The following is a 27837-nucleotide window of genomic DNA, read 5'->3' as shown; positions in this document are numbered from 1 at the left end:
TTTTGACTCTGTCTCTGTGTACCCTCTCTAGTGATTGTGTCTATTCTGGTACCGTTGTGTGGGTTGGAGGTTGGAGGGTGTTTTAAAGGTTAAAGGTGTTTTAGGAGTTTGGGGTGAGAGGTGTGCGAGTCTAAGGAGTCACACTGGAGTCTTTTTCAGGAAATTTACAACAACATTTTATTTTAACAAACAGTTTAACAGGGATAGAAAAATGGGCAATGCAACTAGGAACCCCTCCCAACACCACCCACCCCACAACACGAACAGAAAACAAAACTCAGGTCCCACTGCTCCCCTCCCCAGCCCCTTCCATCTCCCTCACTCTCCTGCACAACCGTCCCATGGTCCCCCTGACTTTGCGGCGGAAGAGGTCTTCGTCCTCCTTCTTCTTAACTGTGTGGGGAGGGAGAAAAAGTACACATTAGTGCCAAACATATTTCCCAACCTGGAGTTTACATGGATACACTATTTAGTGGCCTTAGCCACAGTGTGAGAAGAGTTGGGCAGTGGGGAACATAACCTACGTTCTTCCGCCTCCCTCTGCTGCCTTTGCCGCTCCAACTCCCCTTTTAGGTCTGCCACTTCAGCCTCTAAGGAAGTCACCCTGGCCTCCATGGCACGCAGCCTTGCCTCCATAGTTTCTGCTATAGAAATCAAATAAAGAATTTAATCACACTTCAAATGAAAGCATCACAGCGGGCTCCCATATGGCTCCATGGGGGCACACACACATGGGTCTCCCTCAAAGACATAAAACTCTCACCTGCAGCCTGTCCTGAGGTGGAAGGTCCCTCTTCCTCCCCTTCCTCACGCTCAGGTGCTTTTGCCAGCTTGGATGGTGATTGTGTAGCTGGGCAAAGAAAAAGAGAAATCATAAGTAAAAGCAAACAAACCAGAGATGAAACACAGCTGATGGCCACACCACAATCAGACTCAAAGTGCATAACCAAAGTGGTTCTACAGTACTGGCGGGCTAAGTCAGAGGGGGTTGACAGCATCTTAATACTTTCTCGAATTTCATTGGGGACAGTAGGGGAAAGAGGCAGCTAGTCATTCCATGCATGTTTAAGGGTAAAACACAACGCAGCACTCACCCATATGCCTCCTCATTTCCAGGGGGGGCTTCCCAGCCTTCTCCCATATCTTGACCATCTGGTCGTGGAAGACCGTTCTCCCACTTGGCTGCGGGACCCCCCCCCCCCCCCCACTGTTCTAGACTGTTGAGGAAGTCCAGCTTCACCCTCTTAAATTTTGTCCGGACCTGCTCCCAGGTCCGGACGTAGCCCCTCTCCCTCAGCTTTGATGCCAACACCAGGTAAGCACCCTTGGTGTGGCAGTGGGTGCTGGCCATAAGGCGGCCAACACTTTTTGATTGGAGAACAAGCTCCAGAAGTGCCTCAGCCTCGGCGCGCTGCCAGAAGGAGCCCTTCCGTGGCTTCGGCATCTTCGGAATGACGGTTAGGGAACGAACATGCGTTGCTCCGATCGACCACCCCTATTTTAAATGTATCAAAGCTGCCCACCAATAAAATTATTCCTTGGAAAATAAGTGGATTGATCCTCCGGTTTGACAGGGGTCGCCAATACTTCCTGGCTACCCGCCTCCCCAAACTTTCCCCGTTCAGCGCTTCCGTATTGTGTTTGTAAATTTCAGCGTGGAGTTAGCATTTAGGGCTGTCAAAGTCCTTTTGGACCAGAGAATCCCCGTTTTTTTGCTGGCTAAGTAGACAAACCGCACAAGACAAGGTTAAACAAAGAACAGAAAACTTTATTCAACACCAGAGTAGGAAAAACAATCAAATACGCCTCCTGTTTCTGTAGATGTGGGTGGCTATAGCGTCCCGAACCTTGCACCCCTCCGCATAGATCCTTTTTTTCCTTGCTTCAGGGATGTCTTGTGTGTCCTCAAGGACTACAGGATCAGGTTCATCCACAGGGAAGGGGATGTTATGTCCCTTGTCCTCGCAGATGTTGTGCAAAATGACACACGCGATGATCAGCGGAGTCACATTGTCTATATGCACATGGAGTCGTGACATCAAGCAACGGAACCAGGACTTCAAACGTCCAAAGGCACGCTCCACCACATTCCTTGCCCGGGAGTGACTGAGGTTGTAGTGGCTCTGCACGTCTGTCCTTGGCCGCTTATAGGGAGTCATGAGCCAGCGGCGTAATGGGTAGGCTCCGTCCCCGAGCACCAACGCCGGCACACGCACGCCCTCAATGGTGGCGGTGGGGTTTCCTGGAACAAAGACCCCTTCATCCATGGCTTTCCTGAGGTTCGATTCCCTGAAAACAAGGGCATCATGCCTCCTGCCACTCCACCCCACCTCGGCATCGATAAACCGTCCGGAGAAGTCCACAGTTCCTTGCAGGAGAACAGAACAAAAGTCCTTCCTGTTCCCGTACTCCTTTATGCTTCCCCCGGGTGCACGGATAGGGATGTGGCTTCCATCGACGGCCGCAAAACAATGCGGGAATCCAAGCCTGGCAAACCCGTCCATACTCTGGAATAAGGGAAAGAAAAGAATATAATCCATGGCATGTCAGCGTGGGGTGCCTCGCGTCTTCGTTGCTGACCTGTCAAACAAGAAAAAAAATTTAAAGGGCAAAGGGGATAGAATGACACTCACCGCTCCAAGCCGGTCTCCGAGGCACACGACTTTGCTGAACAATTCCGCCTCCATGGCGAGGCAGAACTCCTTAAGGATATCGCCAACCGTTGTGACTCCGAGTCCGAATTGCTGGGCTACTGTCCGGAAGTACTGAGGGGTGGCCAAGTACCACAATGCGGCTGCCACCCTTTTTTCCACTGGCACGGGGCGCCGCATGCCAGTGACTTGCCTCTCCATGCATCCACGTAGAGCCTCCACGAGTTCAAAAAATGTTCCCCTAGACATTCTAAAGTTGGCAATCCAGTGGTCATCATCCCAGCGAGCCCACACAAAATTTTCCCACCAGTCAGAGGATCTTTCGTCCACCCAGAACCGGGTGGGGAACCGGACCTCTGCCAGAGCTTGCCAGTGCTTCTTTGCCGCCATGGTTGCCCGTTGAGAACGTCTTGTACTGGTGTTCATCGCTGCGGCAATACGTTCTCGGTAGTCCTCGATAGCAGCCCTCCTATGCCGCACGGTGGTATGGACACGCTGGACCACCGCAAGCATCTGAGCCAACAATCGAAAAATAATCCTCTCCATTGCAACATTAACCTGTGCTGCGGGCAGTAGGCTACGCAAACAAAGAGTGAGGCCGACCGCGTGTCTGCCCAGGTGCATATAAGCAGGTAACCTGTGGGCGTGTACTGTGGGCGGGGATTAACCAATCAAACATATCAATGCATCAACCTCTGGTTCATAGAAAACAATAGAAAACACGTTCCAAGGGCGCCAATGATCGGACGATAACGCGTTGCTACGGGGTTTCCTGGGTTTTTAAAAAAAAAAGGGAACCCCGACAAGTCCGGCTTTAGGGTCGAGGTCAAAGGTGTGCCTGCAGTTTGATTGACGGGCACGGGAGGCCAGAAGCGCTAAAAAGGGACCTCCTTTGTAGCGAAAAGACGGAGAACCGGAAGCCTGTGGGTTACGAAAGTGACGAGAAGTGAAAGTGCTAAATTCCGCAAAAACCGCAGCTGTGCGTTACGGGCACAGCTAGTTACATTTCGCTAGTTGAAGTAGCGATTTCGCTAACAGCAACCAAATAGCAACTTTGAGCTCTGTGCGAAATGGCCCTAAGTATTCTTGATACGAACTGAAGCCTCCTGTTTTAGCAAATGCTCTCTAAACTTGCTGATACAAATAACCATAAAAAAAACTATCCTGGTAATTCCATGCCGCTTTGTGTGTAACTAACGTATTCTTAAATATACTGAATTTTTTACACTTATAGATCACAATATGATCTTAATATAATTCCATTTATTTATGTATTTATTTATTTGTATGTATGTATGTATGTATGTATGTATGTATGTATGTATGTATGTATGTATGTATGTATGTATTTATTTATTTATTTATTTATTTATTTATTTATTTATTTATTTATATACCGCCCTCCCCCGAAGGCTCAGGGCGTTTTACAGGGAACAGGGAACAGGTACAGATAACATAAGGAAACACATGTGACAACAGCAATAACAATACAGCAATAATAACTTCAACACGATAATAGCAGTAATAATAAGATAGAGCTGCAAAGCAGCCTCAGCTCAACTCTTACTGGGACCCAGTGCATTAGGCAGATTAGTGGCGGTCATGAGGCGGGGGGGCCTGAGGGCTAATTGGAAGTGATGGTCCAGGTCAACCTCAACCAAATACCTGGTGGAAGAGTTCCCTTTTGCAGGTCCTGCGGAACTGTTTGGGTTCCGTCAGGGCCCTGATCTCCTCTGGGAGTTCATTCCACCAGGTGGAGAAAGCTCTTGCCCTGGTTGAGGTCAAGCGGGCTTCTTTGGGGCCAGGGACCACCAGGAAGTTGGAGGTAGTAGAGCGGAAGGCTCTTTTGAGGGGTGTAGGCGGAGAGGTGATCCCTTAGGTATACTGGGCCCAGACCGCGTATGGCCTTAAAGGTGATAACCAAAACCTTAAGCCTGAATTCAACTGGGAGCCAGCGCAGCTGCTGAAGGATGGGCTGGATGTGGGACCTCCGAGGTTTTGCTGTGAGGACCCTGGCAGCCGCGTTCTGGACCAATTGCAGTTTCCGGATCAAGGATAAGGGTAGGCCAGCATAGAGCAAGTTACAGAAGTCCAGCCTAGAGGTGACCGTCGCGTGGATCACTGTAGCTTGGTGTTCTGGGGCCAAGTAGGGCGCTAGTAGTTTGGCTTGGTGAAGGTGGTAAAATGCCAGCCGCGCTACCATCGTGATCTGAGCCTCCATAGAGAGGGAGGCATCAAGTATTACTCCCACGTTTCTGGCGGAGTGGGCCATTGTTAGCTGCACTCCAGCCAGATTGGGTAGGCGCGCTTCCTCGCTTGGACCTGTCCTGCCCAGCCATAGGACCTCCGTCTTTGAAGGGTTGAGCTTCAGACGACTCTGCTTGAGCCACCCCGTCACCGCTTCCAGGCAGCTGGCTAATGTTTCTGGGGGAGAGTCAGGGCAGCCATCCATCAGGAGGAAGAGTTGGGTGTCATCAGCATATTGGTGACAACCCAGCCCAAACCTCCGCACCAGCTGGGCAAGAGGGCGCATAAAGATGTTAAATAGAGTTGGAGAGAGAATTGCCCCTTGGGGGACTCCACAAGCCAGTTGGTGACGGCTTGATGAGCTCTCTCCTAATGCTACCCTATGTCCGCGATTCCGGCGAAAGGAGATCAGCCATTGAAGGGCAGTCCCTCTGATCCCGGCATCGGGATACACTTTCTGTATCTAAAGTAGGAGGGAGGTCATGGCAGAGTGTCAAGATTTTATCTGCAAAGTGACTCGCAAAGGCCTCACAGCTGATGTCCAATTGGCTGTTATTTTGGTGCCCTTCCTCCAGGACGGTTAGAGATCTAACTATCCTAAATAATTGTGCTGGGCGTGAGTTTGCAGATGCGATTTCAGTCGAGTAGAATTTGCATTTTACCGACTTCAGTGCCATCTCATAGGCTCCTAACTGCATTCTATAGGATGCTCTCGCCACTTCGTCACGAGTCTTCCTCCAAACTCGCTCTAGTCGTCTCTTTACTGAAGAGTATCACAACCGCTGAATGGAATTTAAATAATTTATGACATCATAAAGTTTAATATTAAAGTATACCAAAAATAATTACGTTAAGCTTATAATAATAGCTCTAAGATTATATTAATATTTATTTATTTTTTATTTATTTGATTTGATTTCTATACCACCCTTCCATATGGTTCAGGGTGGTTTACATACAACATCATAGGGGGATACATGGAACAAGTCAACATACAACATAGTCAATATACAATAACAACCCAACAGAGGTTCTAAACAACAACTTCAGTGATTCCAATAATAACAACATAACAAGCTAAACTCCCTAGAGAGGTAAGGCTGCTTCAGGCCATGGAGGGGATGTCAGAGGTGGGGGGGACCTGTGGTCGGTCTCAGGCAAATGCCTCGTGGAGGAACCTTATCTTGATAAGGGCCAGAATCTGCCAGCTAGTGTTAAAATAAGAGGCTTTGGTCCTTATCAAGACAATACATAGACTGGCTTGCTCCTCATTTAAGCTTAGAGCTATTTTTTTTGTGGTTGTTCATTTTTTATTAACAAACGATAAGCCATGTAATGTAGATCCCATCATGTCCACTACCCTATACCTAGAAAGTCATATAGAGATTGTCCATCCTTGAAGTATTTTTTTTCTTGGTCATTTTGGTATTCATGTGCTTATACCTAACCAGTCTAACAAAGTTCGAGTCCAGTGCCACCTTTAAGACCAACAGAGTTTTAGTCAAGGCATACATTTTCATGTGCAAGCACATTTCTTTGGATCTGCTATCTGAAGAATATCTTCAGAATATCCTATCTTGATACCTTTGTATGTGCCAGCATGAGAAACATGAGAAAGCCATGACTGTTTCCACACAAGGAATCTGCCCCTGGACAGCCTTGGGTTGCTGGTGGTTTTAGAGCCCCCTCCACAGGATCTCACCTGCATCCCAAGGCTGTCCAGGGGCTGGCTTGAGTTTTGCCTAGATTTGCCTCAGGATGAGGGAAATCGCAAAAAGTGAATTTACCACTTTTTATTGCGCATCCCTTCAGTGAGCAATCATAGGCAAGCCCATATGGAGGGGGAAAGGCAAGATAGTCTCTGTAGCATTGTCCCATCCTTGCACCCACCCTCCCCTCTCCATTTGCTGCTCCTAGTAATTTTTTTAATGGTCTGATCCACATTGCAGCACGACTGCAAAGCTACATTGTCAAAGGTAAAATAAAATCTTCTGCAAAGTGTCTACGGTATTTTGGGGAACAGGCAGCCAAAACACATGCCCGTTTCTGTTTTTTGGAGGTAGGGAATAAAAGGGGAAAGGGGAAAGGGGAGGCTGATCAAGCAACCTTTTCTCAATCACCCAGGCATGCATACTCCTTGTTTTAAAGCCTACTGTTTGCACAGAATGACTCTTTGGGTTCCAGTTTCCCATGTTGCAATATATATTTTTATTTTCATAAAGTTTCCTATGTTTAGCCTCTCAAAAATCACACAGGCAAGACACAGACCCATTTGTGTTTTTTGGAAGTGGGGAATAAAAGGGGAAAGGGGGGCAGGTGATTAGACTCCTCTTGATCATCCAAGCATGCATTATCCTTGTTTTAAAGACTACCATTTACACACAAGCTCCAGCTACAATGTTCAACCTCTCACAAATCCACCCAGACATAAATAGAGTCCAAAACATGATGAATCCCCCCCAAAAGGGGGGTGCTGTATCATTCTGAAATTTCTCCATAGCAACTCAGAAGTGTTCCTTTTGCATTGAAAATGCATCTGTGTTGTATCATTACCACATAGCAATGCAGAAGTGTCTTTTGAAAAAATAATTTCTGGGCTCGGGTGGAGAAAGAAAGTTTCAGTCCATGAAAGAACTGCTGTGCTGTGATTGGTGGCTTGCTGGAATTGACAAGCCAAGGTGCGGAGTGGGGGGAGAAGTTTGTCTTGTTTTCTCTAGCAGCCTCGTCTGGAGGCAAAAGGCCGTGATGGGGCAGAGGAAAAACCTGAGAGGGGTCTCCTGTGACAGGAGCAGGAGACCACTCGCACTTTAGCCCACTGTGCAGAAACGGTCCATGTTTTATGCTGTTTCTGACTGTGCCATTTATGAAAAAATACATTTTTTTAAATTATCAATTTAGTTAAAGAGAAAAAGTATATGCAACATCATTTTCTGAATCAAAATTTCTCCATACTTTGTTCTTTGGCACATGTATATCTTTAATTATATACAGAAAGTTTCCCATTACCATGTTGCTGTGGTTAAGGGAATCACTGCAAAAATGTATCTCTGTATCTACATTTCCTGGTATACATTCTCAGTACAATTGTGTAGAAAAGAACTATTTATATTGAAAGTATCTGGCAAAAAAGAACATTGTGAACTGGCTCCAATTTTACTAAAATAAAGTCTGGTCAAACTGTTTATTTATTCTATACAGCATAATCATAGAGGTAGCATGGCATCGAACATATAGCTCTGTGGGATTGTTTGCTGAGAACTGAAATACAAACTCTATGGATACATTTAACCAGGATAGATTTATTAAGGAATTAATTTTATGTCTTTAAGGACCTGGGATTATTAAATTTCATAAAAGCTGTAGTCTTCTGCTCAGGGCCACTTAACTGCCCAAGTGCCTGTTACTAAAGGAGTGAAACAAGGCTGTGTTCTTACCCCACATTTTTAAAAATTTGTACCTGTCTGACTTGGTCCAAAATTTTGATCAGATCAATAGGTACCCTCTGAAGGCTGGCTCCCGTGCAATACCCCTGTTATTGTATGCAGATGATACAGCCATCCTTTTCTACTCAAGATTTGGTCTCTTAAGATTTCTTAATAGCTTTTATATTGTCAACGAAACTCTTTACTAATCAATTACTCAAAATCTAAAGTTCTCTTTTTTTCTAGGAGTTGGGCTCCAAGGAAATGGATGTTGGGTAGTAAGATGACTAATCAAGTCAAAAATTTTAGTTATTTAGTCATTACATTTAATTTTAACCTTAAATGGTCTATCCACCGTGACCACTCTTTGAATTTAGCTAAATGTTCCTCAGCTCAAATTAAACGTTTTTATTTTTTGGAAGGCAACCAATATGTCCCAGCAGCTATAAGAATCTTTAATGCTAAAACTGTATCCCAGTTATTTTATGGTATTCCATTTAGGGCAAAGGCTTTCAATAAGAAGATAGAAGGGATTCAGGGAACCTTCTTCCGTCAAATTCTTGGTGCTCCCATGTGTGTGCCCTATAGTGTGTTGTGTGTTGAACTTGGCCAACATTTTTTAGAAACCAAGGCTTGGCTGATAATTTTTAAATTTTGGATTAGAATACTTTTTAGAGTGAACTTGCATAGCTTACTCTTTTACTTAAAGATGGACCCACAATGCAGCTCATGCCTTCTCAGTATTGAACCTAAAATTGTAGAACTTGGATTTTCAACAGATTTTTTCCTTATGTTTAATGAGTCTGAAATCTTTAATATTTTGAAACAAAAATAAGGGGCGGCCGAACAGTCCAAAATGTGTCCAGCACAACCCCGTGTATGTTCTCCTGCTGCCCTGGGGATCCAATCAAATCAAGGGGAAATTGCTAATTATTTTTATAATCTTACTAATCCATCCCTCCGTAGAGTTTTCATGCTGGCAAGAATGAGCTTCCCTCATTCTTCCCTCAAACGTCCTTGCAGGAAGATACCAGCATGTCCCAAGGAGGGAAAGATTGTGTCCGTGTTCTGCGAACTGCCCTGATTCAACTTCACATATTATTTTAGATTGTCGACTTCATGTGCATCTTTGCAGAAAACTTCTCATTCCTCTACTTTGTCCCAGGGGTTTAGTACATGACGAAGCTACACTCCAGTTCCTGCTCAATGATCTCTCCACAGAGTCCACATTGTGGGTAGCTGAATTTTTAATGGTTGTTTATCGAGCCAGATGTTTTAATTAGTTGATTTTACTCTATTTTAGATTATTATATTAGCTTATTTTACCCTATTATATTTTTACCCTGCTTGGCTGTATTTGCCTCTTACGGTTTTATGCCAATAAACGTTTATTATTATTATTATTATTATTATTATTATTATTATTATTAAAGCTGTAGTCAGTACACTGTCTATTATAAGGAAACCATATTGAGTCTCTACTACATGGAAATGGAAATCAGCATCTGAGGGTTGTAAAACTAATGTAAACTTACAAAGTGTTATAAGTGCAATAAAGTTTATTGTAAATTATTATTTTATAATCCCCCCTGGGGATATTAGGTATTGAAAAATAGAGTAAAAATGTTGCAAATGATTATGATTTATGAATGTTGCTGGGCTATCTTTAAACGTCCCGCAGACTAAATAAAACAGTAAGGGCTGGTGGGGAGGAGTTAGGGCGGGCTCTGTCCGGGATAAAAACTCGGAGGAGCGAATCAGGAGCCGCGAAGCACTCCGAGTGGCACTCCAGGGCCAAGTGTCCAATTGGGAGGCGCGCAAAGCACGCCTCCCTGTTGGACACTTGGCCCATCTCCCAAACGCCGCGCCACACACTCCAGTCCTCCCGAGTCGCCATCCTACCCGGATGGCCGCCAGGGAGGAGGCTCACCCCACGCTGCTGGCCTCTAGGAAAGCGACTTGCCCGCCGCCCAGCAACTGCCCTCTGACTGCCTCCCTGCTACCCCACCCCCCTCCCCGCACAACGCCGGCCGCCAACCTCGCCGAAGGAACCCGCCCCGCCATCCCCGAGTCCATCCGTGGCCGACCCCGCCCACCCCCTTCCCACCCCAACCCACACCCCCACCACACAACTTACCCGTCGCCGCTTCCCCGATCCCTGCCTGTCCCCGGCTGTCTCCGCCAATGACACGCCCAGGCCCCGGTCACCGCCTGCCTGCAGCCGTTGGCCCGAAGAGAGCCCTGGCCAGCCGCTCCGCCGTACGCGCCGCAGCTGGAATGCCACAGGAAACGCCGCTGATGCACTGTCCGCACCGTGGCTGCTAGTTCTAGAAGTCTCTCTGATCTTTATGGTTTTCTCTACTGAAATGGGGAAATTCCTTGAATATCACCATTAATTCCCCCCCCCCAAGGCCTGCCAAAATGGTACAAAAGAGCTCCAACACTCATCATATTGAGTGTTTAAGGAGTGGCACAGAGAAATATCTTTCAGGCACTGAGAAAGATCCTTCATCAGCATCCCATAGAGAATGTTTTCCTGATTTCAATGGGCACAGAGTTTGGGTAGTATAAGGTCGCTCCCTTTGCATGCTAGGAATGAGATTGGGAGGAAATGGAAGCCATTCAGTTGAAAGCATAATAACCAATAGTTGATCAAATGTATCTCTGACACCAGATGCAACACACATGTTTCTTAAAAGACCATTTTGTGACAAGCAATTACATTTTGTTTTATAGTCTGAAATGATTACATTACTGTCTGTTGGGAGGAAGAGGTCTGATTCAGAACGAAGCAAACTGATGAGAATTAATTCTGAAATAAAGGAGACAAATGCAGTCTCTAAAGATGTAAAGGGCTGTACTTGCCCTCTAATTAGATTTTGTTTTTATGAAACAGTAATTAAATAGAGCAGTGCAGGAGGAGTTTTAATGGCCAGCAAAATTATTATCCTTCTTAAGATTTTATATAATGAGGTAGTAGCATATATTCCTTCTAGATCAAATTAAGCCTGAACTCTCTTTAGAAACTAAAATAACCAAACTGAGACTATCATACTTTGGTCACATTATGAGAAGACAAGTGTCTTGGAAAAGAATAATGATAAGAAAAGTTGAAGGCAGCAGGAAAAGAGAAAAACCAAATATGAGATGGACTGACTCAGTCAAAAAAGTGATGACCCTCAGTTTACAAGACCTGAGCAAGGCTCTTAATGATATTGTATTTTGGAGGACATTAATTAATTGAGTTGCCAGGGGTCAGAAGTGACTTGATGGCACTTAACACAGGGTGTTTTAATGTTTGTGAATCAAATTTGATCAACCTATGTTTTTGGACAAATATTTGAATTGCCTACCAGTGAACAGTTTAAAAACCCTCTTAGTTGCTGTAAATTCTGCCTATTCATAGTGAGTGTAGTGGATTTAATCTAAGTTTAATTAGTTTAGATCTGATTGAATGAATCAACTAGTATATTATCAGAGTTACAGAGCTATGTATTGATTACAGATGAATGCAGTTATAAGAGGAAATATGTAGGCATCTGTTGTTGAAAGGTGTTCAGACTAATAGATATTCAAACCATAATTGCTTTGCTGTATAGTCCATATAGGTCCATATAGTCCTGCAGAATGTCTCCAGTGGTGGCTAAGTGGAGGAACTCCACAATTCAGCAAGGCATCATGCTGTGGGCAATTCCGCACCAGGATCTATGTAGCAAATTGGTTGTGGAACGAAAAAACGCCATTTTAAATAGTGGAATTCGTTGTTATGCATACCTGCCTTTGTAGTGGAATCCAGTTGCGTTTCTATCATTTCCCACAGGTTTCCGGCCTCGGCAAAAATCGCTAGCCAAGAAGCGATATTGCTGAGCTTTGTCCCGCTGGCCGTCAAGCAGCCAATGGGTTATCATGCGCCCAAAAAGCCCCTTTCCCTTTAAGGAAGGTTTTTAAAAAAACACACACACACACGTTGCAACGAATCTGCATTGATTCGTTGCAACGGAGAGACTCATCTAGCTAGCAGGTGGTGTTTGAGCTGCCGTTTCATCGTTGCCACGCTCCCCCCGAATGAAAAAAAAATACCCCCCCCGCACGGGCGCGATTTTCGGCCGAAAATACAGTGAAAAATAAAGGGAAAATAAACCAGCAAACGGGGCTGTGTGTTGCTTCGTGCTTGGTGACTTAAAACAGCTCTGGGGAGGGACTGCAGCCAGGGAAGCCTCGCTGGGTAAACGAAAGCTCGCCGGTGCATTGATCTCCACTCGCTCCGAGAAAAAAAAATGGCGATTGCTTCGCCGGAAGATCAGAGGAGAGAGCTAGGGGGAGGGACTTTGCAGAAACAGCAACAATGGTAACGCACAGAACTTTCCCGCTAGTGTAGCAGATTGGTTGCAAGAGTGTGGCGCTTTCCGGAGGGTGAATCCACTTTTTGGGGGCCATTCCGCACTCGTTCAAAATTGCACAATGGTTGCAAATTGAAATCGCTACTGTTTTGCTGTTATGCACAATGTCGTTGACCATCTGCAACACTCCTGAAACCGATCCGCAAAAAGCGCTTTGTTGTAGCGCTTTCAGGGAAATCCCAAAAAGTGGATTCACCCTCCGGAAAGCACTACACTCTTGCAACCAATCTGGCAAGCAAAATTTGTGACCTGGGCCTCCATTGATAAAAAGGCAGTCTCCATGGCTCTTAATTGGACCCTGTCAAGGCATGGGAGTTACACTGTCTCACCTAAGGCATGTCAGGTCAGCCAGAGGACATCAGTTTAGCTGGATTTTACTTCAGTTGACCTTGCTGGAGCCAGTCTGCCATGGCCGCCAGAGAGTCTGGAGGTTCAGATGGTTGGATGCCTGTTAACAGATACAGCTGGGTGTTATCAGCATTACTGATGACATCCCAGCCCGAAACTCTAGACCAGTTGGAAAGAGGGAGTGCATATAGATGTTAAACAGCTTTGGAGGGAACCCCACATACTAGGGCATGTCACAGGGAATTCCTCTCTCCTAGCACCACCTTATGTCCCTGATCTTGGAGAACGGATTGCAGCCATTGGAGGGCAGCATCCTGAATACCCACGTCAGCTGGGTGAGCATCCCATTATCCATAGTGTCGAACGCTACTGTTAAGTTCAACAACAGCAGTGCCAAGTCCAGTTGTCTCCAGAGATCACCTGTGAGGGCAACCAGAGACTTCTCCACCCCATGCCCAGGCCGAATGCTGAACTGGAGTGGATAGCTGATGTTTCATCCAGGGAAGTCTGTAGCTGCTCTGCGACCAGACGCTCAACCACCCTTCCCAGAAGCAGCAAATGTGAAATTGGGCAGTAATCGACAGGGTCGGATGGATCCGGCATTGCCTGCAAAAAGGGGAGGGGCAGATATCTTATTCAATTGAGGCTAAAAGGCTGTGACCCAAAATTAGGATAGGGTTTGTAGACTTGGTGCCAGTTCAGATTACTCTGGCACTGATAATAATCAGGCATTCTATTTATCTGAACCTACATAAGTAGCAGGCAGCAGCAATAATCTCCAGTTTTCAGCCAATGGTTTACAGATAAAACATACACCAAGATTGAGCCTGAGGGAGAGTGTTGTTGGCCCTACTAGACAGATATACAACATATATGAATTGTTCAAATAACTCTGCTCCTGTCACTCGGGCTTCTCTGTACAATAACACATAATGCAAGGTCTCTGATTTTCATGTTGGGAACATCTCCAGCTAGAAAAACAACTGAAGTGATTGTTTTTCCTTTGCCTTACAAAATATGTTTTCTTGGCAAGGGTTGTTTCTGGAAAGGATAATCAAATAGTAGGGTGCCCTTTCCTAATGCCAAAAAACAACAATAACAACCAACCATAAAGCTTTAAGCAAGCCAGAAATTTTAAACCCTCTTTGGGAGTTAATATACAAGTGTGTTTATAGATGGTTTTAACTGTTGTTTGTAAGACATCTAGTAAAACTCTGCAGATATCAACAGTAGGAGTAATTCGCTTGGGAGTGGTATATTATATTGCTCCGTGGAGCATTAAGATACGTATTATAAATGCTAATGTATCTGACAAGCTTATCAGAGTTCCTAGACACAACCATTCATAGCACCTTGAGTGGTGAATTTGTTTCATGCTGCAAAGTCTTTGTGACATGGAAGAATTTCTGTGCATTCTCTGCATGAGACCTTTGGATTCTACTGTTGCACTGCATTCATGTATTGCCACAAATGAACATTGGGCTTTACAATTAAATATATCAAGCCTCAGTTCCTGCTTATATCTGCATATGGCCTAAATGAAAACAGACACAGACAAGAAGGGGACGACAGAGAATGAGGCGGCTGGATGGAGTCACTGAAGCAGTAGGTGCAAACTTAAATGGACTCTGGGGAATGGTAGAGGACAGGAAGGCCTGGAGGATCTTTGTCCATGGGGTTGCGATGGGTCGGACATGACTTCACACCTAACAACAACAAATGAGAGTTTGTGCATCAGGGCCTACTACATGGGATTCATTTTGTATATCGGGGCCTACGACATGGGACGTGTTTCTCATGGCAACATGTTTTGCATATGACTGATTTCGTTCTAAATAAACTTTTACATACATTGCCCATTCAGTTCATCCTGATTTGATGTATCAGTAGAGTTGCCAATCATGAAATGGTGGCTAGCGAGCTCCTGATAACAACTGATCTCTGGGAGATGGAGATCAGTTTACTTTAAGGTGACCAGATTTTAACATTGGAAAAGTGGGACAGCATTGACTGCAGGGGGGGAGGGGGTTTAAATCCCTTAAAAAATCAAGTGGTTGATTAATTCAGCATTAATCTCATACTATTGTGCAGTGTGAGATTAAATGCTGATGTTTTAAAAAATTTAAATGTGTACATGAATGTTCCAGAGAAGGTGGGGTTGGCCACTACCAGGGATTTTGTTGTTCTTGCTATTTTTTTTGTTGTTAATGCTATTCTATGAGTAAAACCATGTTTTAGCCATATTATTTCTGTAACTGTGAAATAGTTTTGATTTTGCTGGTCTATGACTGTAGTAAAGATATGTATGTATGTTGTTCTTGTTGTTGCCAGATCCAGGTTTGGAAACTCCTGAACGTTTTGGGGTGGAGGCTGAGGAGGACAGGGACCTAACAGGGTATAATGTCATACAGTTCACCCTCCAAAGCATCCATTTTCTCCAGGGAGACTGATCTCTGTAGTCTGGAGATGTGTAGTAATTCCAAAAGATCCCCAGGTTGAAGGCTTGTATCTCTGTTAGAGAGATAAATAGCACCTTTGGAGGGTGTGTAATTATACCCTCTCCCCAAACCCTCCATGAATTTCCCAACCCAGACTTGGTGATGCTATTCTTGCAGATCCAAAAACTGGATATCTTGGAGAATTCCAGACTGGTCTTCCTTCCTATATAGGCTCTGTGTACAGTGAATTATTTTCAATGGAAAGCATCCCAAAAGTTTATCTTCACTTACTCTTATTGCGGTACAGTGTATGAAGGCATTTTGCCACCTCACTCACTGCCTGCTCGGCAAGCCATTTCGGCAGGAACCAGGGGCGTGGCAGACGGGCTGGGGGCTGAAGCAGCTGCAAGAGACGGGTGACCAGGAACCGAGGGCCGGCAGAGCTGCTCGCCCGGACTACAAGTGACAGGGGCTGACAAAGAAGAAGAGGGGACAGACAATGATGAGGGGAGAGTAGAGGAGGACAGGAGAGGGGTAGAAAGGGAAGGGGACGAAGGGGAAAAAGGAGAGAACTCCTTTCCGCCGGGGCAGTTTGTCACCCTCGCGCGACGAGCTGCACCTGTTGAACGCGCGTCTGGCTCTCTCCTTCAAAGTTGTGCTCTTCTTTTGCTCCCTCCACATCTGCTTTCCCTCCTATCACCAGAGTACAAGAGCGAATCGCTGGCCCACAGTCACCAAACCAGTTTTGTGCCTGAAAGTGAATTCGAACACATCTCTCTCCCTCGCAGACCTACTTCCGGCTCTCACGCTGCCGGGGTGGAGACAGGAAGGAGGGGACTGCTGGGTAGGATGCGCGGAAAGAGTGAAGGGCTTAAGTAGTGGGGGAGGAGACTTGGGAGAGGATAAGTAGGAAAGGGGGGAAACACAAGGGGCTTGGGAGGAAGGAGAGAAGCAGCCAGGAGGTGACAGGCGCGGGTTGTTGGAGAGCATGTGTATCAGGAGAACTGCGATTAAACAAAGCTGGAAGTAACCCAACTGCCTCACGCTTGTTTGATGGCTTCTCAGAAGGGTGGGCATCACGGCAGAAGGGGGCCACGAGGAAGAAAGAAAACCAAAGAGTACTGTGTTCAGTTTTGGGCACCCCAGTTGAAGAGGGATGTTGACAAACTGGAACGTGTCCAGAGGAGGGCAACAAAGATGGTGAGGGGTTTGGAGACCAAGACATATGAAGAAAGGTTGGGGGAGCTTGGTCTGTTTAGCCTAGAGAGGAGATGACTGAGAGGGGATCTGATAACCATCTTCAAGTATTTAAAAGGCTGCCATATGGAGAATGGAGCAGAATTGTTCTCTCTTGCCCCAGAGGGACAGATCAGAACGAATGGGATGAAATTAATTCAAAAGAAATTCCATCTCAACATCCGGAAGAAGTTCCTGACAGAGTGGTTTCTCAGTGGAACAGGCTTCCTCGGGAGGTGGTGGGTTCTCCATATTTGCACATTTTTAAACAGAGGCTAGATTATGGAGAGGCTGATTCTGTGAAGGCAAAGGGGTGGCAGGTTACAGTAGATGAGCGATAGGGATGTGAGTGTCCTGCATAGTGCAGGGGGTTGGACTAGATAACCCATGAGGTCCCTTCCAACCCAATTCTATGATTCAAAGAGGGGGAGGTGGGTGGCATTTGTGCAAACTGGCGCTCGATTGGTTAGCGCCCTCGGCTGTGGAATTTTTCTGAACAGGCCGGGCCGCTGGGTTTGGCTGATGGCATCTGGGAGGGGGGAGAGACCCTGATGGAGAAGCTCCCCCGAAGGTTCAGGTGCCGTGGCGTCATAGTCGGTGTCTTGGGCTGTGTGTGCATGAGAGAGTGAGGGGGAGATGTGGGCTACCTCCCATTCCCTAGAGGTCAGGTGACGTCACCCCCAGGTAGGCTTTGCTGAGGCACTGGAGAGAAATCTCAGCCCAGTCGGGAGATGGATGGAGGAGTGGCGGCTGCAGTAAGACGGAGTTCAGGCTCTTGTCATGGCTAAGCACTGGCCCTTTGTTAAAATCGGGGCTTTTTAATAATGGGGCAGGGCACATGGTCACCATAGTTTACTTGGAGAAAGTTGCTGCTTTGGAAGGTGGACTCCCTGGCATATCCCACTGAAGTCCCTCTCCTCTCCCAACTCCACCATCCTTTTGCTTCTCTACTCAAACCTCTAGTTATTTCTCAACTTCGAGCTGGCAGCCTTATGTAGTACAGTGACTAACATGAACCATGAGCCGTAAGATTCCTGGATTTATTCTCACCTCAGCCAAACATTCATTAAGTATCCTTATAGCAAGCTCCAGTTCTCTCTCTCTCTCTCTTGGCCTCTCTATCCCTAATTGCAGCATGGGGATAATAATACTAGGCTTCCTTACAATAGTATTACATAAACTCACCTGGCTCAACAAAGTTGTTATTGTTGTTGTTAAGGGACTTTTCTTGCAACTTTGGGTTCTTCAAGCTATCCAACATGGCTACAACATCAAGCAGCAGTAGCAGTGATGTGGCAGTAGCAGCTCAGGTGACACAGCTCAGTCTAGCTGGAGGGAGCAGAGGCAGCAGTCAGCTGGAGGCAGGCTGGCTTCCTGGCTGGGCTTTTTCCACAGCACCCCCCCCCCTTGGCCAGGACCAACCTCCTTTCCCTGCCAAGCCTGTGACCCTACTTTGGAGCCCAGCCCCAGCCAAGGTCTTAGGGCCAGAATCTTTTAAGGATTTGGGGGGGGGGGTTGCCAGCAGGATCCAGTGGCTCTCCGGCTCACTTCCTTTCACAGACCCATTGAAATGGAGCTCGGGCTGCAGAGTGGTGAGTGGGGAAGGGCTGAGTGGCAGGCAGCCAGACCAGCAGGGGCAGAGAGAAGAGAAGCAGAAGGGACAACGCCCTTGCCAGCCTCCACTAGCCGGCCACTGGTTCTTTTGTTCTATTTTCTTTCTTGGTGCTTTACCTTCTATGGCAGCGCATATGCACAGCAGCCAGTATGCATTGCCATGCGTAGGTTTCAATTAAAAAGTTTTTGCTAGACCCACAAACCTCCTATTAGTTGCCTCCAATGATTGACAGGCCGAGGAGATGTGAATAAAAGCACATTGCTCGCTCTGGTACCTTTTTCGCCATTAGTGAAGAGGGGGAAATGTGAGATGGGGAGGCAGAGTGTGGAGTGGGAAAATTTACTATCCCGCAATTGAGGGTAGGAGAAATCACATGATTTGGCCCTGCATGTGGAAAAGGTGTCTGTTTCCTTTGATTGCACTTCAAGAAGCTCTGAATTTCCCTTTCGCCTTTTAATGGGTTCCCATTCCCCTGTACATCCAAAGATATTCTGCTCCCCTTCCCTGGTCTGTTGGTATTTATGAATGTGACCACTATTGAAAGCCCTTCTGTGTTGCTAGCTCCAAGTTCTGCATAAATGATGAAAATGGCTCCAAGGGTTTTTTCAGCTAGTGAACTGTAAGGATGTGTAAAATTAATAACTGGAGTTTCCATGAGAATGAACTGAGACATGTAGCCAGGCATGCCTTTTAATCTGATCCTACACCTCCAAACCATCTGCGCTTTGCACCCTGTCAAATTTACCGGATCTTGCTGAGAGACTAAAAAATGTGCTTGATACTAAAATGTATTTAACAATGGCACTCAGGGATGTGCTGGAGAGAAAGAGTGGTAAGGAGGGCAATGAGAAGCTGCTGCTGTCAAGTCTCCCAATGGGCGTGGCCATTTGTTTCGGCATAGGCATCTTCCAGCACTGAAATGCAACCTTTTTTTTTCCCCAAAAAACCACTAAAACTGACCCTTTTTTGGTGGGTTTGGGCAGCAGTCTTTAAGGTGGAGGAAAATGTTCAGATTTCAAGAGAGAGGCTACCTTGTGAATTCATTTCACAATGAGAAAAAAAGTATGGGAAAAACTAGTTAGAAAAGAGTGGGGGCAGGGGAATGAGGAAAAATGGGCACACTACTGGAATGCTAATGACATTGTCTGGACACAAGAAATAAAATCCAGAAACATCAGCAAATGAAAATGGAACATTAAGGCAATCTGGAAAATTCCACAGAGATATACAGAAATGCCAGAAGTACAGATAACATAATAATAATTAGCACATATACTATAGCACTTTCAGTGTTCAGGACACTTCACATACATTGCCACAGTAATCATTGGTATTTATAAATGAAGGCAATCTTAGCCTTGGACAGAGGGCAGTGAGGGAGCAAGGCCAATTTCTAGGACAGTTCTATAACTTTGGCACTGTGTTATAAAGGCACTCTCTTCTGTTGTCACCCATTTTAACAATGGGGAAAACAGAGAAAGGCACTGGAAGATGATATCTATGGCCAGGTAGACATATGGAAAAAGGCATTTCTTAAGATAACTGAATTCTTTAATTGGCAAGACTATCTCCTTGAATTTGTCTGGTAACTAACCAGGAAACAGTGGTGATGATACTAGACTGTAGTTTTATGTTCCTAACAGTGTTTCCTGCTTCCTGGTAGCCTCATTCGGAATCTATTGAAGCTTATGAGCACTGTTCAAAGGAAAGCTCATGAAGAATACATTATGGTAGTCAAATCTGTATGTTATTCTTTTGTCTGAATCAGGATGGCAGCTAAAGCTAGTAAGAACATATATGGCCGTTATTGATATCTAAACATCCCTATGCACCCCAATGTGTACACCTAAGTCTTGAAATAGAATGTGCCAATACAGGCAATAAAACTATTTATGTACTGATTATATTTCTGACCAACAGCTCCTCCATATTTTCTTGATTAAGCTTCTTTTAGTTTATCTTCATCTCATCCATCACAGATTTCTGACACTTGTTTAAAACTTCCACATTCTATCTGAGGGTACTAGTGAAAAAAAGAGATCCGGATCAGATATTGATGTAGCTGTAGTTCAAATTCTATACAACCTCACCAAGCATATGCTAAAAAGTATGGAAAACAAGATGGAAACTTGCAGTTCTCCATGAACCAAGGGTCATAGTCAGCAGTCTCCTACCACCATGCTTTGGGACCCACCCTTGGGGAATCACCAGGAATATTACAATATCATGCCACTAATTCCAACCTGACAAAGCTGTCGATGAGGACACCCTAGGCAAGGATATTGAAAACCACTGAGACATGTTGGTACCCAAAATGGTATCTAGGTATCTGGAATTGTGTAGTTGGCTTGAGCACATTGACCATTTATGGAATATTGCAGACTGGTTGAAAGTTTACAGAACTGCAAGGATCAAATAGGTGATTTTTCAGAGTGAGTCTTACAACAGCCTCTTTTGAATACCCACAGGGATCATTCCCTCTCTCAAGAAGGCACTTATATCCTCCCCCATCCAACAGGCCAATCCCCCTCCGGTGCAAGGCACAATCAGCAAGTTATGGCAACTGATAGTGATTTGCTTTTCCAATGATCCTATCTTCTTTTCCAAGAATCCTATCTTCATGTTGCACAAATTCAGATGTAAATAACAAAACAGGACAAGGAAATACCAAGAGAATCAAACCCTTTTGTGTAATCCATATGGCATCTAAGTTAGAATCCATATGAGCCTTTAACAGCAAAATGTCCCCCTAATATATTAGAAAGCCATCTGGATACATTAGTCTCTGGGGCAGACCATTCTAATTTATCCCTCATCTTTGGAGAAGCAGCCTCACTAATCCCAAATGACATAAAGATCTGAACATGATAAAGTAACTACCCAGTCTCTAGCATCTTTTCCCTCTTAATAAAACAGTAAGGGGTGTTGGGGTGGGCTCAGTCCGTGATGGGGAGGGGCAACAATTGGTCCCATGGCCCTGGACTGACAAGCAGAGGGGCCAGTTGGAAGGCGCTTTGCCTGAAACTGTAAATAGTGAGAGGGAGAGGAAGGGAAGATGATTGGAAAATGCTTTGAGACACCTGAGGCCTGCTGGGTCACTGCGGCCCATTCCCAGTTCTCTCAGACCTCTCACAGCCCCACATACCTCACAGGTTGATAATTGTGGGGAGACGAATGGAAAAGGTGTTTGTAAACTGCTTTGAGACTCCTTTGGGTAGTAAACAACAGGGTACAAAAATCCATTCTTCTTCTAAGGAGCAACTATGAAAGAAACATCTGGGCACATAACATTTTATCAACAGTGAAAAAATGGAGAAGAAGGAACAGGGTGGATGCCTGTGTACTGTGACTACCCCATGTGTATTAGGGCAGAGGGGCATTTTGGTGTCTGTGGCCTAATTCCCCCAAGAAGGGAAATGACACAGAATTGGGGGGAATTGGTTGCCATGTAATCTTCCCCTAAAAAGAGTCTCCAGTCTGATTTTCCCTTCACATATCTGAAGACATGGCTCTGGAAAGCTCATCTGTAGCCACTATGCCACAATTCCCAAAGGTCAGTCCTCTCCCACACTCAACGAACATTCCACACCACAGGTTCTTGACACCCATATCTCTATACCCATGCCCTCATTTGTCTCCACGCCACCACAAACTCCCACACAACACACACATGACAACCCCAGGCCCTTACAGACTGGACAACTCATCACCTTCCTCTTCCCATTGCCAAGCTCTAGCGCCCGTTGTATTCCTGGATACAACAGGCTTTGCCCCTAGTCTCCCAATATTTCTCATCCTGCTTCAAGCAAATCAAGATAACAGGGACGTCATCTCATTCAGACAGACCCCCATATTCATAAGGATGATTGCAGGACCCTGGTATTACATGATTACATTTAATCATAATTTTCAAATCTATTTGGAAAATGCTGCTAATTATGCAGTTGAGCTGTGATTCTTATAACTCCAACAGATAACCTTTGCTGTTTTAGATGGTCATTACATTTAATTGAAGAATGTACATGTGTCAGAAGGATGTTGAACTGCCTAGTCCTTAATATGCAGCTCTCATTGGCTCCAGATTTTTATTGTTTATTTATTGGTCAAATCAACAACAAAAAACCCTCCCTGAATTTACATTCCCCAACAGCAATGGATATATACTTTAGAATAGCGATCCCCAACCTGTGGGCTGCGGACCACATGTGGTCCTTTGACTAATTGGAGGTGGGCCCCGAAGGACACCTTCTCCCCCCTCCCCCTTTACTTCATCCCCCCCGGCCTTTTACAACACACTTTGGGTGTCATTGTCTCCCATCACTCCCAGATGGAACTATCTCGTTGCAGGTAAACAAGCTCAGGGTTCCCATTGATTTGTCATTGTCATGAGTTAAAATTTCCATGAAAATAAAATATTCCTTATGTTCATTGTTGCGGCCCGACTGTATCTTATTTTGAAGGGATGTTTAAACATTACCATAGCGATCAGAGAGCATTAGGGCAGTGGTTGAGAGTAAACTCCCCCCCCCCCACCGGGCCTCAGTAAAAGGCGTTGAGTGGTCCCCGGTGAGTGGTCCCCGGCGTTGAGTGGTCCCCGGTGATAAAAAGGTTGGAGACTACTGCTTTAGAATATAAATAGTATAATTTATACTGCTGCTTCAATAAAGTTTGCACATAAAAGGTTCCCCCCTTTTGTGAGGTCCATTATTTGAGTGATTGATATCTGTTTAGCGTTTGACATTCTGTATGTTGCATATTAAATTATTGTATAGCATATAAGGGTCAAGAAAATACATTTCATATTGTCACAGGTTGCTGGTCTCCCAAGTTTCCCTATTTTTTCCTTCCTACTTCATATTACCCAGGTACTGAGCCCTGGGAAGACAAGCATGGTAAACCCTTCAGGGGCACAGCTGGTCACAGCCATTGCTACTGCTGCAGGCCACTCTTGTGGTCTGCATGGCACTTGGGGTGGGGAACATCCTTGTTCCTATACATGTTGAATGGCTGCCTATGAACAGGCAAAGAGAAAGATGGAACAGTGATCAATAATATGCACTGGTGGCAAGATGGCCATAAGACGTCATTAAATTATTTATTTATTATTATTATTTATTTATTTATTTATTTGGATTTTTATATTGCCCATTCTTTACGGCTCTGGTCAGTGATAAAGTAGCTGTGAGCTTTCATAGAAAAATGGGCCATTAATGTTTCACCAGCAGTGGGAGTAGGTAGAATGGATTGCTTTGTGGTCGAATTCTTACCATTGATAGAAACTTGCTTTCATTTGGAGATTGTTGGCCAACAGGAACCCTGTTCTACACAATGCATACTTGTTTTGTGTCTCTTATATGGGTATGCATCACTGTTTCCTGTTGATTAAGGAGGTCCATACACAGTGTATTTCTTGCATTTTGAGACACTGTTCCCTCCATGGAGACTACCCCTTCCCTTCCTAATTTGTATCCAGGGACAGAGTTCCCCTCACGTGTAAACCTCCTTCTGAGGAGTCTGTAGAGCCTGCCAGCCTCCGGCAGCATCCACTGCTGGCTGATTGCACTCAGGAAGCAGGAGCCTTGGGTGATGAAGCTTGACTGCCAGAGAATAAGCAGAGGAGGGAAGATGAAGGTACACCAGCAGGGTACAGTAGGGTGGCAACGAGAAACTGGGGAAAGGAAGGCAACCTCTGATGACTCCCTGAAGCACATTGAAGTTCCAGCAAGCCAGAAACAGACTGAAAAAATACAGGATGAAGGGAAAATCCTGGAGAAGTAGGAGAGGCTTTTAAAGACTTGGAAGTTGAGAGGGGCAAAAGCCCATTATCTGGGAATCAAGTCCCCTAATTCTTGGGATGCACTGGTGGGAAGCCCTACTCCATGTACTCCTTTATCAGGTTTGCCTGGAGACAGCCAAGGAAAAGAAATGTTAGGTTGTCCTCAAAGCCTGCAGGCAGGCAGAGGCTAGGGAGAGGAATGCTCACAGGCAAACTAGAAAAAGAGAAGCTGGCTTCTGACCAGTGGAGTGTGCCACACATGTGGGGTGCGTCAGTTGCAGCAATGGAGCAGAGGTTTTTCCTATCTAAATTCTTGCAAGGTTCTGAGAACAGAAGTATTATTTACCTGCTCATTTCTTGTTACTCTCCTGGCTATTGGGATTTTGCTGATAGTGCAGCATGTGCTTTCATCTAATTAAGTGGTCACCATTCTATGGAAGATCAAGAGAGGGAGGAAATAAATAAACTAAGGACAGGCAGCTAAGGCTCTCAACTTCAATAAAAATGTCAATTTATACAGCCTTTCTTGCAGGTGTATCTTTATGCTGCTGTTAGGGGGCAGGTCCAACCCTTGAATGGACACAGAATTTTAAGGGTCATTCCTTCTCCATCAGGCCAAAATCAACTTGGCTTTCCCTACATTTTCTGATGACATAAGGATTGTACCAGCAGTACTTTCCACTGGTGCAAGGATATTTCTAGTGTATTTTTTTCCTTCTGGCATATCATTGACAGTTGTTACAAGAGGATGTAGAAGATATGTTATCCATGCCTAGTGGGAATTAGTCAGGACTAGAATTGCTGTGTTAAATTCTTTATTCATTATATAAATCCCTGAAATACTGGAATTAATTTTTGTCATATATTATCACCCTACTAGAGAAATAATTTAGACCTGAAATTATTATTGAAGTACTATTCAAAAGCACCTCTTTGTGATTAGATATTGAATCAAGTTTTTTGACTGCTTTTAGTTACATTTATTTACTGTCTTTCATTTATTTTATTACAACAAAGAATGTTTTTTTAAGGAATTCCTGATTTATACTATTACTAGATATTAAGCCCACTGTAGGCATAATACAGCGGGCGCTAGCAAGGTGGGTGGGTGGCGGGGGTGTAGAAGGAAGGGAGAAATAGAGCAAGAGAGAAAGATAGAAAGCAAGAAAGGGAGGAAGAGAGAAAGAGATGAAGGAAGAGTGAAAGAAAAAGTGTAAGGAAGGAACGAAGGAGGTAGGAAGGAAGGGAGGACCAAGGGAACGGCGGGAGGAAGGAAGGAAGGAAGGGAGGTGGTGAGGTGCAGTGAAAGTGGGAGGCCAGGGGTGTGAGGGGGAAGGCTTGGGAGGGGGAGGGGTCAGTAGCGATGGGTGGGTATGGGCGGGCAAGGGGCGGCGTGTTGGGGGGTGGAGAAGGCGGGTTGGGGAAACATCGCGGGTAGGCATGTGGGAGTTGGCCAACCTCCGCCCGCTTGGCAAACTGGTGACCCATCCGCGAGGACCTACCGTGCTGTGAGCTGCGCGCGTTGTCCACTTTGGCTTGCATCCTTTCCGGCCGCAGCCAGCGAAGCAGAGGTGGGGAGGGGGCAAGGGCGGGGTGGGCAGTGGCGTGATAGTGGGCGTGATGACGCAGGGGTGGCACTCCTTGCCTGCGCACTTGTGGCCGCCGTGAGGACACGGGGCACATCCCGCGGCGCGGCAGTGGCCGCGGCCGGAGGAGACAGCCTGCAAAGCGGGCAAAGAGGACCTAGGAAAGTGGGGATGCATGGGGGATTAGAAGAGCAGGCGGGGGGTGGGGTGGAAAAGCCTGCATGGGGCGGCGGAGGTGAGCAGGGATGCATGGGGGTTGGAAGAGTGGGCGGAGGGTCGACAACGCCTGGCGGGCAAGCAGTGGCGGAGGTGAGCGGGGATGGAGAGGGCATGGTAGACCAGCGGGGGGCAGAGAACGCGGGGCGGGCAAGCAGCGGCGGAGGTAAGCAGGGGTTTGAAGAGCAGGGGGTGGATAAGGCATGCTGGGGCAGGGGGGACGGAGGGCAGCGGGGATGGGGGAGCGTCTGGGGAGAGCGCTCAGGGGAGAAGGCGGGGTGGAAAATCAGTGGCAGGGGGAGAGTGTGTCGGGGAGGGGCGGCAAGAAGTTGGGGGGAGGCGAAGGGTGGCTTCGTAGGCACGCGGCGGCCACGGCACTCCCTGGGCCGCATGGGAAGGTAAGCCAGGTGGCTGGCTACCTGCCTCGGCGGCTGGGCGGCTTGAAATGGTGGGCAGCAGCCGAAGGCGGGCTTCGTCGGGAGGTGGGCGGTTCGGGAGGCGGGCTGACCAGTGGAATTCCCAATGGGCTGGTGCCGATTGGGCCCTCCGCTGGTCAGTTCAGGGGCAGGAGGCAAATTGTCGCCCCTCCCCATCCTGGACCAACTCCTCCCAGGGAGCCCTTACTCTTTTATTTATACCGTGGAGCGGTTAAAGATCATTCAAGGGCTCTGCCATGCTTTTTTCCACTCAAACCATAACCTTAATTGCTCATAAAGGCAGTTGCTGCTTAACCAATTGCTATTAATTCTTATAAACTACTAGAGTTTAAGTTGAAGATGGGATTATAGTACTAATAATAAGTCTGTATACTACGTGTCTAAATCAACCACTTCCTTGCATATTATTTTAAAAAGAGTCAACTTGGTGTCATGGTTAAGAGCAGCAGCCTCTGATCTGGAGAACCAGGTTTGTTTCCCCACTCCTCTTCCACATGCAGCCAGCTGGGTGACCTTGGGCCACTCACAGTTCTCTCAGAGCTCTCTCAGCCCCTCCAAACCTCATAGGGTGTCTGTTGTGCAGAGAGGAAAGGAAGGTGATTGTAAGCTGCTTTGAGACTCCTTCAGGTAGTGGAATGCGGAGTTTAAAAAACAGCTCTTCTTCTTCTTAAAAACAGACCCATGGGAATACTTTGTTATGGATGCATATGAACTTTGCTGTGAGTCAGCTGGCCATTGAGAACTGGTAAACAGCCCAATTCTAAATGACATACGCTTCAGCTTCTCCAGTGTCCAAGTCTTCACTGCGATGCAAGGAGTCACTGATGAGTGTTGTGGCCTGTAAGCAGAGCTCTCTCAAACTGATCGTGTCCAAGTGCAGACCATTAATGTTATACCTCCTCTGTTTCCTTTAACCAGAAGATGGTTGAAAAACAAACATCTCAACCAGTAGATCATATGCCGATCAGGAAATTATTCTCATGTTTGATGCAGGCTGTGTGTACATATAATCCATTAGTGCATTTGAACAAGCCATCCTGGAAGAGCTCCGTTTACAGATAAACGGATCCTGTTGCTTGTTTTCCTAAATGTGTCTCACTGCTGCTTATTGAGCTTGAAGAACTACTTGCTGGCTGCCAATTAGCCTGCAGCCTTATAGCTGCTTGTCAGTTGTTGAAAGATAGTGATCAAAACTAGGTGTTCACCTGAGTTGCACATTTCACACTAGGTGACTAAAGGGTCAAAACAATATTGTATAATTTATTTTATTTTATTACTAAATTTATATCTCACCTCTCCTGACAAGTTGGCTCGGGATGGCTTACAGAGTAAAATGGGGGCCCAGTAGCCCCAATACAATAAAACAATAAAATAAAACACACTCCTCCCAATATTAACAATTGTAAAAGATCCCAACACTGTCTTTATAACGCCACCCAGGTTATGTTAGGGGAAATTCCAGGCA

General features: G+C 45.9%; 2 protein-coding genes across 4 annotated transcripts in view; one reads left to right on the top strand and one right to left on the bottom strand.

Annotated features, from left to right (window-relative positions):
• BSN (bassoon presynaptic cytomatrix protein) overlaps positions 1-27837 on the top strand; it is a 373610-nt gene that overhangs the window by 256837 nt on the left and 88936 nt on the right. The gene's annotated exons all lie outside the window — the stretch shown is intronic.
• Positions 267-26528, bottom strand: LOC143833780 (uncharacterized). The gene is made up of 7 exons (XM_077330012.1): positions 26355-26528; positions 25592-25876; positions 16126-16296; positions 15798-15978; positions 764-850; positions 525-644; positions 267-393 (listed from the first exon to the last, which is right to left on the bottom strand). Exons 1-7 carry the CDS (start codon positions 26526-26528, stop codon positions 278-280), a joined length of 1134 nt encoding a protein of 377 aa, XP_077186127.1. The 3' UTR covers positions 267-277.

The sequence above is a fragment of the Paroedura picta genome, chromosome 3 (genome assembly GCF_049243985.1).
Source record: "Paroedura picta isolate Pp20150507F chromosome 3, Ppicta_v3.0, whole genome shotgun sequence".
NCBI lineage: Eukaryota > Metazoa > Chordata > Lepidosauria > Squamata > Gekkonidae > Paroedura > Paroedura picta.
Note: the sequence above shows the minus strand (reverse complement) of the source record. Positions and strands in the feature narration are given on the sequence as shown.

Bases quoted from the DNA above. Each gene is read 5' to 3' on its own strand.
- LOC143833780 (XM_077330012.1), bottom strand. From the start codon at position 26,528: ATGGGGAGGGGCGACAATTTGCCTCCTGCCCCTGAACTGACCAGCGGA. The intron at 15,979-16,125 runs GTGCAGCTCGTC...CTTCTTTGTCAG, and splicing joins GCCAGACGCGCGTTCAACAG to CCCCTGTCACTTGTAGTCCG. The intron at 394-524 runs GTAGGTTATGTT...CTCCCCACACAG, and splicing joins GCAGAGGGAGGCGGAAGAAC to TTAAGAAGAAGGAGGACGAA.